Source organism: Hyaena hyaena, unplaced genomic scaffold (genome assembly GCF_003009895.1).
Source record: "Hyaena hyaena isolate Hyena2069 unplaced genomic scaffold, ASM300989v1 scaffold_371, whole genome shotgun sequence".
Taxonomy (NCBI): Eukaryota; Metazoa; Chordata; class Mammalia; order Carnivora; family Hyaenidae; genus Hyaena; species Hyaena hyaena.
Genome location: NW_024081003.1, coordinates 1,093,174 through 1,105,446, shown reverse-complemented (window position 1 = coordinate 1,105,446; position 12,273 = coordinate 1,093,174). Strand labels below are relative to the sequence as shown.

Genomic DNA, 12,273 nt, shown 5'->3' with positions numbered 1-12,273 from the left:
ATATGTAAAAGATCCAGGCTCTATGTCCATTGCTTTGGAATGAACTTTTAACTTACTTTTAACTTACACAAACAAGAAACAGTCTGAGTAAAAATACAGCAGATTCCTTGTTTTCAAATGTTACCTTTCTATACAAGTATTTCTTTAGAGTACTATTTGGATTATATACCTGACAGTGTAACATTGTATTTGGACATCATCCTTCAACATTTAACCTATTCATCAATCAATGGATAGAAGCTTACAATTCTACTTTGTTTCAGTAACTGGATTCCTCTTAAAAGTTACGTTCAATGTACACTAATTTAAATGTACACTAGTTTAAGTGTTATGATTCAGACAATATTTAGATTTTTCAGTGAAAGATAAGTAATTTATAAAAATTCAATTATTAATTTATTTAATTTTAATGTTCCAATGGCAACCATTCTTCTCTTGACATTCGAATTCACCATAGACATATATTAGTAAGACCCTCTCTTAAGAAAAAAACAAAAAAACTATCATATAGCAGCTCTGATGGCCCAAAAAGGGGAGCCACACAGACCTTGATTCCAAGCCCAGTTTATTTTTGTGATTGAGGCAAGTTACATAGTTACATAATAAACTGAGGCTTAGGCTAAAGCGTCTGTACATGTGGATCACACTATGGCATAGTGTTAACATAAGCCAGTGCTAATCTAACAACAAAAAAATATCTGTTTTTCTCTCTGGCCTTCACCTTACCTGCATCAAATAGTACAAGCAGAATATCAAAGAGCAGGTAGATCCTTTATATGCCAGTCCCCAGCACAATGTAGCTGCACAATACATTTTTGTTAAATGGAAACTAGTTAAATGTAATAGGATTACTGTATTTTTTTCTAATAATATAACTACAAAAAAAAAAAAACCCACTACAAAGCACTGCCAAATCCTTTTCCCTCAAGCATAACTATTGAAAACATTTTTCCGTATTGAGATTCAATAACACAAACACACACACACACACACACACACACACACACACACACACGTATATCATCTTGCCAAAGGCAAATTAAGAGACAGAAAAGACCATGAGCCCATAGAATAATGAAGAAACAGTTCAATAGCTACAGTATGTTGGTGACAAAATCAGCAAAATTTTAAATAACATGTTCAGACATTAATAAATGTATACTTTATACCTAACATGATCTTGCACTCATTATAATGGTAATTGATCAAGAGCAAGAAAGTGTTAAGGTTTTTTTAAACAAACATGACTTTGAGAATAAAAGATGTTATCATGATAGTAACAGGGAGGATAGAGAACCAATCAGCAGACAAGTTTTATTTAATTACTTCCCTATTCTTACATACCATGGCACATCAAAGGACAAAGGTTTACAACTTTTTTATTTAAAAAAATTTTTTAATGTTTATTTATTTTTGAGAGAGACCAAGAGAGAGAGAGAGGGACAGAGTGCAAGCAGGGAGAGGGGCAGAGAGAGGGAGACACAGAATCCAAAGCAGGATCCAGACTCTGAGCTGTCAGTACAGAGCCGGACACCGGAATCGAGCACATGACCCACTGGATCATGACCTACGCTGAAGACGGATGCTTAACTGACTGAGCCACCCATCGCCCAAGGTTTATAACTCTTCTATGAGTGAGCTAAGCCTTATTCCATCCATCCTCTTCTAAATGGAAGAAGAGTGGAGACGGGGCAGCCACTTAGGCTCCTAAGTGCCTAAGTGGCTTAGGAGCTTACCTGCCTGGCTTCAGACAGTGGACTTGTTGGAACAACCCCTAAAGGCTCAGTTTGGAAACCGCTCATTCTTCTGTCCACTGTGAACATCAATAACAACAGCAACAACTACCACTATACAGCTCTTGTTTTGTGCCAAGCACCATTCTAATATTAATTAATTAATTCATTGAAATCTCATTACAGCCCTGTGACTAAAGCACATACTATTATTATATTCATTTTGCAGGTATAAAGACTGGGGCACTGATGGGCTAAATAGCTTCCTAAGGTCACAGCAGCTAAGAGTGCTAGCACCCAAACTCAGACAAGTTTACTTGCAGTCCATACTCTTAATCATTGCATGGTACTGCCTCTCAGCCATTCACCTCCCTCCCTCCCATCCACTTCCTACTCTGCAAGCGCCAGTTCGTAGCAGGTGATTATGATAACATCTCTGCCCTCAAGGAGCTTACAGTCTCCTGGGTGAGACACATGAAGCTTATAATTATGGGGCAAAGCATAAAGGATGCTGAGAGAGAAACCAGGCTCCCTAGCGATCTGGAGTCTATGTTCTCGGAAGAACAGGAAACAGAGTGGGTTCCCTTTATCTGATACAGGTCGACACAACCCTCACCCTCAAAAGTCCAGTTATTATAGTACAAAACCTCCCTCTGCCTGGTATCTTCCATCATGTGGGCCATAGGCACCTCAGAAGCTAGGCACGGAGAAGGCCTGTAAATATCAGGAAGCATCAAGCTTCTATAGCAAGAGATAACACTCAATAATTCATGTCTCTTGAAATTTGTTCTTAAATCCTTAAATTGTTTTAATCCCAAAAGAGACTGTGAGATTTTTTTTGGGTCCTTGACCAGTTAAGTTTTATTTTTTATTTTTTATTTTTTTTACAAATAGTTACTGTCAAGTTGGTTTCCATATAACACCCAGTGCTCATCCCCACAAGTGCCCTCCTCCATGCCCATCTCCCCCCTCACCCCCCACACCCATCAGTCCTCAGTTTGTTCTCATCACTCAAGAGTCTCTCATGGTTTGCCTCTCTCCCTCTCCCCCACCATTTCCCCCTTCTTCTCCCCCATGGTCCTCCGTTAAGTTCCTCCTAATCCTCCTATATGTGTAACATATGGTATTTGTCCTTCTCTGCCTGACTTATTTCGCTCAGCATAATACCCTCAAGGTCCATCCATGTTGCTACACATGGCCAGATTTCATTCTTTCTCATTGCCATGTAGTATTCCATCATATAGATAAACCACATCTTCTCGATCCATTCTGTCTCCCTCTCTCTGTGACCCTCCCCTGCTCATGCTGTCTCTCTCTCTGTCTCTCTGTCTCTGTCTCTCTCTCAGAAATAAATAAAACATTAAAAAAGTAAATTCTTCAGGTAAAACATTAAAATCTATTGCAGAGGGTAAGAAAACCAGACACACTGCCATATTGCACTGGGTTACTTAGCAGTATAAAGCTTGTCATTTAAGGCTCCCGATGTCTAGTAAATAGCTGGTTACTTAGAAGATTCTCTGAATCAAATCCATTTTGATGTGTAGCTGTGGAAATATTAACTACATATGCTGTTCTATGTTGTAGGTAAGAGCACAAGCTAGAGAGCTAGACTTTCCACACTGGAGTCTTAGATCTACCACTAAATAGTACGGGAACCCTTAATGGGTTCATGCCTCAGTTTCCTCATTTGTGTAAAGGGAGATAATACTTTCTTTGTAGGGTAGTTGTAGAGATTAAATGAGCCTCTACCTACAAAGCAATTTAAAACTCTACCTGGTACATTTTAAGTGGTCAATAAATGCCCTGGGAGAAAAGACATGAATCCAGGAAATTTAATTATTCATCTTCCGCTTCAAGCCAGGAACTTGGCAGTTACCCTAGAATCCGATCTCTCCCTCTCACATCCTACACGCAGTCCACTGCCAAATTCTGTTGAGTCTTCCCCTAAATATCTCTTGCATGTAACACCCCCTCTCCACTGTCATAGTCTCTGTCCTGGTTCAGACCCTCAGGATCTCTCATTCCTGAATCACCACCAGTGCGTCTGTGCTTCCGGAAGGCTCACCCGGCTGCTGTCTGCAGCATGGAGACGCCTGAGTGATGGTTCTAAACCACAAAGCCGCTCAGTTTCTCTTCCTACTGCCTCCATTTAAGTCAGTTCAAGTCCCTCTCACCTTGGAGAGGGTAATTTCCAACCCTGTGAGACGGGATACAAAGGTCTTCATGATCTGGCTTCTGACCACTTTCCAAGGCATACACTCATACCCCTTTGCTGCTTATTTATGTTTGTTTTTCACACACTTGAATGTTCCCTCTTATTTCCGCCACGTTGGGCATGGGATTCCTGTCCTTCTGCCTGCCTATCTTGCTCACTCCTCCTCCAAGGCTCAGCTTCCCCAAGAACTTCTCTGAGCCCATTCTAGTTAAACTGGGAGTCTTACAGTGGGCTCCTGTGGCTCCCTTTCTATACGTTAGGAAGGGTGATTAGTGGTCTCCTCTCTCTGCAGGGAGTCACTGTACTGTTGCCACTCTGCCTCCTGTGGCTTTGCCTCCAACACTGAATGCAATGCCTGATCCACAGAAGTCACTCAGTAAATGTTTGCTGAATGAATTCATGAATGCAAAAATGAAGCAATAAATATTCATTCCTGCTCTGCCACTGAATAGCTGTGTGAGTCTGACGTCAACAATTAGAAAAGATATTAATCATAAAATTAACCATTCCTTTACCCCAATATATCCTGTGTCAGTGATAGATATAAATCTTTCTTTTTTTAGTATACATGTGCTTAGATCACCTCAAACATTTTTGATAGGACATGATAAATATATACAAGCACATTTGTAAATATTTAAAAATTTATTGAATAAGTTAAGGTTACTTCTCCTAATACCCTTCATTATTGAAATGTATCTTATAGTTTACATGGAGGGAAAGCAAAATATCCAGGTAACGTGGCACCAGAGGCCAGAGGAAACAAGGGAAGTGCGGCCCTGAGAGCATTCATGACTTCTACCCTCATGAGTTCATGGTAGCTGGGGTCATCCACTGACAACCACCCATGGCCAGGGCCTTGCTCAGTGCAGGGAATATAAAGAGTTCTTCTCTGCAACTTTCTCAGTTGAGGCATGGATCCAATATTGCCCCTCCCAAAGGCACTCTGTCTACCTTTGGCACGCCACCCATTCACTGCCAGCATTAGCAGCCCATTGGGAGAAGAGGAGAGTGAAGGGAAAATCTCTCAGGGAAGAGTAATGGGAAAATGTGCATAAAGGAGACTGGTAAATGCAGTGAAAGACACTTTTAAACAAAATACTCAGGGAAAGTTGCTTTGTATTTGCTTCAAGTCAGAAAAACTGGGATAAAAAGATTAAAGGTTTGTCCACCTAGAAGCATTTCGTTTTAGTAAATAGGAAGGTTTTCTTTTTCTTGACACTAATGTTGCTGTGACAAGGATAAAACACACCATTATTAAATTTCAAGTAATTATAAATTCCTAGAAGTTTCCTATTTTTTTGATTGCTAATCATTTATTCACGGTTATCAACATTTGTGACCGTCCAAATGTGCAATCATGGATTTTTTAAAAACTGATGAAATGTGAATCTAATGTTAATTTTATAAATGTATCATGACTTGATTATAATACTGTATGATGCTATGTCATATAGATATCAGGAAAGGCTCATCTTGGGCTTGTTTAAACCTGAATTATCATGAATCAAATTCCTTATTATTCAAAATAGATATTCTTTATGTTTATCTGAAGCTTTTCTATTTTGTGATTTTATGAGATTACTCTCTATTACTTTCGTGTAAATAAAAGATCCTAGAGCATATTTGTACATATAAGCAAGAGCAATGAACCCCATGATAACCCACAAAGTACATAAAAGCAGCTTTTCCAGTGAATATGGGACGTACAACATGGAGCAAAGTAACCCACTAGCCTTCATCAGGATCTTAGGAAAAGGTAGGAAAAAGAAACTCTACGTCAAAACAATTCACTTTGTAGAGAGTAAGTGGTATATATGCTATACGACTGAAAAAGAATCTGGATTATGTCTTGAGAGTAATCTAATCTTGACTTTGTACTTTGAAAGTAGTCCCTGAAATCTCTGGACTGTGAATATTAAATCTCCTGAAATACACATATCTTTGATAGGGAATATACATATTTTACTGTGTCATGAATTAACTGTACAATGGCAAGGAAAGTGTTATCCACAAGCCGCTTTCTGGATCAACTCTGTGACTGTCCTGAGAGCAAAACATTTAAATCTGCTTGCACACTGACATAGCGATATTGATATTTCTCCATGTTCCCTCCTGGTTGCTAAGAGATTTACATTGGACAGACTCTGTTGTACTCATAACAAAGCACTTTGGTCCACAAAGCATTTGCTTCAGTTCAGTGAGTCCAGAAGCTCCTTTTGCCTCATGCCTTCCCTATTTTGCTTCCAAGTCAAACAGGGGCCCAGGCCCCAAGGCAGCGGCCTGTCATCACTACAGGAAACTGTGGTGCATAAGCCTGGCTTGGCTGACAAGTCTTATACAGAGTATTAACAGCAATGGTGTGACTGTATCTTTATACAAATATATGTACCTTCTTTCCTCATGTTTCTTAGAAGCCAGGTTATCATGGTGGGAGTGGGCGAAGACGTGGTGAGAGGGGCGCTCTGTAGTGACCTGCCCATAGACGATCCTCAAACAGTGCAATCAGACCAGAACCTAGCACAAGATGGCAATCCCACAACTCTGCTGTGCAAGGCTCTGAAATATGCCTGCCCAGAATTTCCTAACCTGACTTTGTACTTTTGTGAAAATCTATTCAAGAAGTTTATTTACAAGAATACTGAAGTAGGAACCATCTATATTTGACATCCTGCAGCAAAGTGACTGTACCCCTCCAAACTCAGTCTCATAAAGTCTGCCATGTAACAAAAGGCAGAGAGGCTTCTTTCACAGATCTTAACTCTAAAGAAAATGGCAAAGGCACCAAAAATGTTCGCGATCAGCCCTGAAGAGAGGTACATGTGGTGGATGAAATCTGCATGTCATTTAGAAGGCACATGCATCACTGCTCAGAGCAAATTAAGATTATCTTTCCCTAAGGAATTCTCACAAAGAGACATAAAAATGCTTTATGACCTGACTTGCATATTCAGATCACAGAGTTTTAGTCAATTTTTATTAATTGCTGTGGAGGAAAAGTGCTTTGGGCCCTCACTCCCCGGCGGGTACGTAGGAGTCATATTTAAGGGCACAGCCACCAAACAATCAGTAAGTACTCTCCGGCTGTAATAAAACACCACTGACCTAGAATATTCCTCCTCTCTTCCCCCTGCCGTAGAAGATCAGTTGGGAATGATCAATGCCCATGCTTTAATCAGAAGCAATCAGTGGTGAAGGCTGCGTCCCTGCCCTGCCATGGGAATTCTGCGTTCAGGATAATCCCTCTCACCCAGCAGAGGAAAATAAACCTCTGTGAGTGTAGCTTCATTTAACAAAAGAAAGTCATTTCTGGCAGCTTGTTTCTATCGCACAACCTAACTAAAAGCACCTTAGAGAATAAGAGGCAAAAGGAGAGAAAGAAAGGGGGAGAAAGCAAAGCAGGAAATGACTTTTCTGCTACGTCTTTAAGGTCACAGATGTGCCTGAGAAACGCACACATGTGACAGTAGTTCTAGCACAAAAGCTCCTTTTCCACGAGCCAGACCTCCAACAAGTACAAAGACCGGCTCACCGGCCTCTCCCTCAGACCTAAGTCACCGCAGCCCATTTAACCTTGACAGGGCTGGGAAGAAACTACTTAGAACTCCCTTGCAACACCTTTCTGTGTCATGGCAACATGCCCCTGCCTGTGTCAAGTGCAGGCACACCTTCCGCATCAGCACTGCAATCACCCCACACAGGACAAAATCTCCCCCTGCCTAGCCCACCCCCTGGCCATGGTTGGCCCCTGGGTGTTATCATCTGTTCCCAATTCATACCCTACACAGCACGTAAAAATAGCCCTTAATGCTTCTAACAGACGCCAGGAGGAGATTAAAACAAAAAGAATCCAGGCAAGATATATGCTCTGGCGTATACAACTACCTTTTTCTTCCGATCCCGGGACCGTTTGCGGTGTTTCCTTTTCTTCTCAGTCTCCTCTTCAGCATTGATTTCTAAATCCCTGTTTTTCTTTAATTGTGAGGCTGCATGAGCCATAATGCATTGAAAAAGCTCTTCTCAAGCACGCAGGGCTTCCTTGTATAAGGTGTTATCCTCAGGCACCTTTAACCAGGCTTACAGTAGCATTGCAATCACTGGAGAGAAACCTTTGACCAGGAGCAGGAAGACATTCAAAATGCAGCGATGCTGTCAAAGCTGAAGCTTTTAAAAACCCAACAGAAGGCTTCCAGACTTCATCCTACACCTTCCTTTACCTGAACCTTCACACGAGAGTGCAGCCATCGTAATGCATTTATCGTAGTGAAAAAGACAGCTGGGACAGAGGAAGCTGTATTATGGCTATATCCCCTGCCACCAGCTGGAAGTGTCTAAGTGATTCCTCGGAAGGGGGAATGCTGCAAAGGATGGTTCTCTGAAGGGAAAAAATCCAGAGTCACCACACATGCAGGAGCGAAAATCCAGCACTAATTCGGAAAACCTATTTTAGAATCCTTCGGAAAAAAGACAGGGCTGCAATTTATACATCACCACTAGTTCTGCACAGAGCATAATTTAACCCGTAATAGAATGGAGCTGTTCCTCCTTTAGTTTAACTGCTGCTGCTGACAAAATATATAAAATAAGATTTCACAAAACACACTAAATTTTGCTGTGGAGACCCTGACTGCATTACAGGGAAAACAATGCAGGCATTGCCGGCCTCAACAGTGCGTCCTTTATGCTGAACTATCAGCCTAAATGCATTTTGTGGGAGAGGACTACAGAGGGGCCTGTTGTCTTTTAAAAACAACATGCTGATTACAACACATCATACAGAAAGACGTGAGCATGTTGGTGTATGGAACAGATGCCCAATTCATAGGAGTTCCCCAGGACTCTCCTCTCATGTGGTCCACGGGTCGGAGGATGGGTGCAGCAATCAAAGTTGCAGAGACACTGAAACGCAGCCCTGGGTTTCATGTCAGGGTTTGCTTCAATCACCTTACTATTTTTGCCACCTGAGTCCTCAATGACTGCAGCCTCTGAATATTCATGATATGAAGCAGAGCAGCAGCAGCGGGGTGGCTGGGTGGCTTCTGTCAGGAGGCACACACTGGAAGAAACGTACTAAGTCAGGAGCCGTTTATACACACGTGGTATTCACACAGCATTAGCAAGAAATGGCTAGACTGCACCTAAAACACTTGGGCCCTGGTAAGAAGTCCTAAATTCACTAGGTAAAGCAGGAAAAAACCCCAATATTCTGTTGAAAAGACTTCATATGTGTGCTTCCTATGCTGTAAGTCCATGTGTTTCTTCCAATACAAAAAAATCCATAACTTTGGAGACCAGTGCACTTGGCTTTGCAGGAATGATGGCTAACGTGTACGAAGGCTGAAGCAAGACGTCCAAAGGCGCCACATGGAGAGCTGGTTGGCTTCTCTGGGGCTGTTTCGTGTGCTTTGTAAAGAACCCCCAGTGGCAGCTCCTGAAAACATCCGTCCACTACATTTCTGGTTCGGAGATCACAGATCTTCTTCCCTGTCCCCTTGCAGGGGGCTTTACCCTCTGCCGGGCAGTGACAGGCAGTGGGAAGGGGAAGATGTCGAGCCCATGGCTCTCCAGTCCTGCTGCCAGTGGATGCACACTCCTCTCGGGCCTCAGCGTGAACCACCTAAAAACCACGCAGGCCAAATAGTTTCCAAGGGCCTGCTGCACATGCTGATGCTCATGTGCTCTTCCCCACAGATCATCTTCAGCAAGGAAGAGTCCGGGAAACGTTCTCTATCGCCTATCAAACCATCATCCCGCAAAAAGTAGGAGAAAAAGGAGGGGAAGTAAAGGTGACTCAGCTCCAAAGGCAATAAGCCATATGGGATCTTAGTAATAAAAATAAGTGTTTTTCTACCAGAAGAATTTTTTATTGTAACATATTAAAACTTTTGTATAGTCTCTTCCTATGTAAATTACCTTGTACTTTTGAGAAACATTCATACGATTTCCTTTCCTTATTTTCAGCAAGTTGAAGGGAACAGCCAGCTAAAGAACTGGCTGGTATCCCATTGGCTCCTGGACCTTTTTTTAAATTTCTTTGAAGACGCTATACTTTAAAATATATTTATAAGTATCCTTGATCAGAGTAACCTCGTTGTCTGAGGCTGGCAAACCTACACTTTCCCATTGATCTCTAACAGCCAAAGCATAGTTGGAAAGTAGGAAAACAAACAGCCACAGGTATTTCTCAAAACATTTTCTCTAGAATAATCATTTGTTTCCCCCAAATTATCCCAAAGTTAAGAGTCCATCACAACCTATATGTCACCAAAATATAAATTTTTTTTATATTGGATTTTGGAGTATTTCCGTAAGTGGTGGACCCATCAAAAATAAATTCTAAGGCTTGGCCTGTTTAGATTTCCAATCTTACAGAAAATGCAGGGTTGTGTCCTCCATTTCTAATCCAGAAGAACTTTTGGGGCACCTGGGTGGCTCAGTTGGTTAAGCGTCTAGCTTCGGCTAAGGTCATGATCTCACTGTTCATGAGTTTGAGCCCTGCATTGGGCTCCATACTGACAGCTCAGAGTCTGAGCCTGCTTCAGATTCTGTGCCTCTCTACCCCTCCCCTGTTTGTGCTCTGTGACTCTGCCTCTCAAAAATAAACAAATATTAAAACAACAAATAAATATATAAAGCAGAAGAACTTTAAACAGCAACACTGTGAAGGAAGTGACCCTGCAGGTCTGAGATTTTGATGGTTATACTACTAAAGTCTTAGTTCCTTTCTCCCGACCCAGCCTACGCCCTGACAGGTAACTCCCCAGCTTCTTGTATACTTACTCTTGATACAAAGACATTTACCCAAAGTACCCACAAATACTAGGTATTTTTCCTCCTGAAGTGATTTGACAGTTCTGTCAATAATTCTAGAAAGCAAGCCCTTATAAGAGCTAAAAATGAAACATGGAAAGAACTGTTAAAAACTTTATTCTCCGATTGCAGAGTCATAAAACTTTTCCACTTAAGTCTGAAGAGTTTGCTCTCTTCTGCAAGATTACAGAATTAGTATGAATCCTCAAAGTAGAAGAATGGTGCCGCCGGTACAAGAGTGTGTCTCTGAGCAGAGAGGCAGGTCTCTGACCCCAAGAATGAGATGCAGAAATAGCATTAGAGCAAGTCCCCCCATCTGAAACAATGATGCAAGGTTCAGGTGGTTTAATTATCACCTGCATATATAGGTTAACTTCTCCAATCCTGCTGCCTGACATTGGCCATGAGAGTGTACTAGACAGGATGGGGATGGCCCGGGCATGGAATATCAAAGCTGTTGAAAGTTAAAGAAAAGCTATACTTTAGCCACTCCTCTCCAAGGAAGGAAGGAGGGGAATCTGTTCAGGTTATAGAAAAGTCCCAGGTATAGGGATTCCTAAAGCATCCTTTCTACAATAAAATAAGAGTGATGTTCCAACCTTGCTAGCCACAGAAATCATTCTTTGAAGGTGTCCTATAGGAAAGGCAATTATAACAAACATAACAGTGGAGCCACTTGGCTGAATTGAAGGAATGGTATCTTGGAGCCCAGCTCTACCTTCTGCCCTTCCTGCAGAAGCATCCTGGGTGAGCAAATTTGAAAACCAGCAAATCACAGCAAGGAGAAGTTCTGGTCTTTTCCTTTCCTGGATCTTAGTTACCAGAATTTATGTCCAGAAGTGACTCCTAATAAAACTTTCCTTTGGGTTTTGTCCAAAATAATTACTGATTTCTTACCAGAAATGACAAGTTTCATTTACAGTACTTCCTATCTGTGCATTACAGCATAAAACTAGTTCAAAATATTAAAATTCCTTTTTAGTTGGATTTCTCATGGCTAGAGTAAAATTTGTACCTTGGGTAATTTCTAATCCAGGAATCACAAGTTTGTGACTAACTGTCCCACTGAAACAAAACCAAGTCAGCTCATTAGGATGTTTTACAGGCTTTAGATACCAGCAAGGGAATTTTTTCTTCACAATTGAGGCATACATCTTGCCAGGATTTTGAGACAAACTTTGACTATTACTTCAGCCAATTAATAATTTGACTCCCCTTGGGTGTGATTCTATATGCGTCTCTACATTGTTGAACTGGGTTGACACAAAAAGAGTGTATATGATTTCCATGAGGGGGATACTGTCTCTTGGTCATTTTGAAGTTACAATAACTGTGCATTTTGAAAAAATATTACCTAGTGATGTAGAGAAGTGCAGGAGGGGAGCATACAGAAAAATGGAGGATGGGGAAGAGAAAGAAAAGAAAGAAAGAAAGAAAGAAAGAAAGAAAGAAAGAAAGAAAGAAAGAAAGAAAGAAAGAAAGAAAGAAAGAAAGAAAGAGGAAAGGAAAGGAAAG

At 41.3% G+C, this 12,273-nt stretch overlaps 1 protein-coding gene across 3 annotated transcripts in view; it reads right to left on the bottom strand.

Moving 5' to 3' along the window:
- ANK3 (ankyrin 3) overlaps positions 1-8,108 on the bottom strand; it is a 341,189-nt gene extending 333,081 nt beyond the window's left edge. For 2 of the 3 annotated variants that reach the window (XM_039250504.1, XM_039250503.1), the window contains exon 1: positions 7,834-8,009. In XM_039250504.1, the coding sequence (XP_039106435.1) occupies positions 7,834-7,947 (114 nt within the window). In that variant the 5' untranslated portion in view covers positions 7,948-8,009. Of the gene's footprint in view, positions 1-7,833 lie in introns of all 3 variants that reach the window. The other variant, XM_039250506.1, reaches the window with a different exon arrangement.
- Between the last annotated feature and the right edge of the window lie 4,165 nt (positions 8,109-12,273).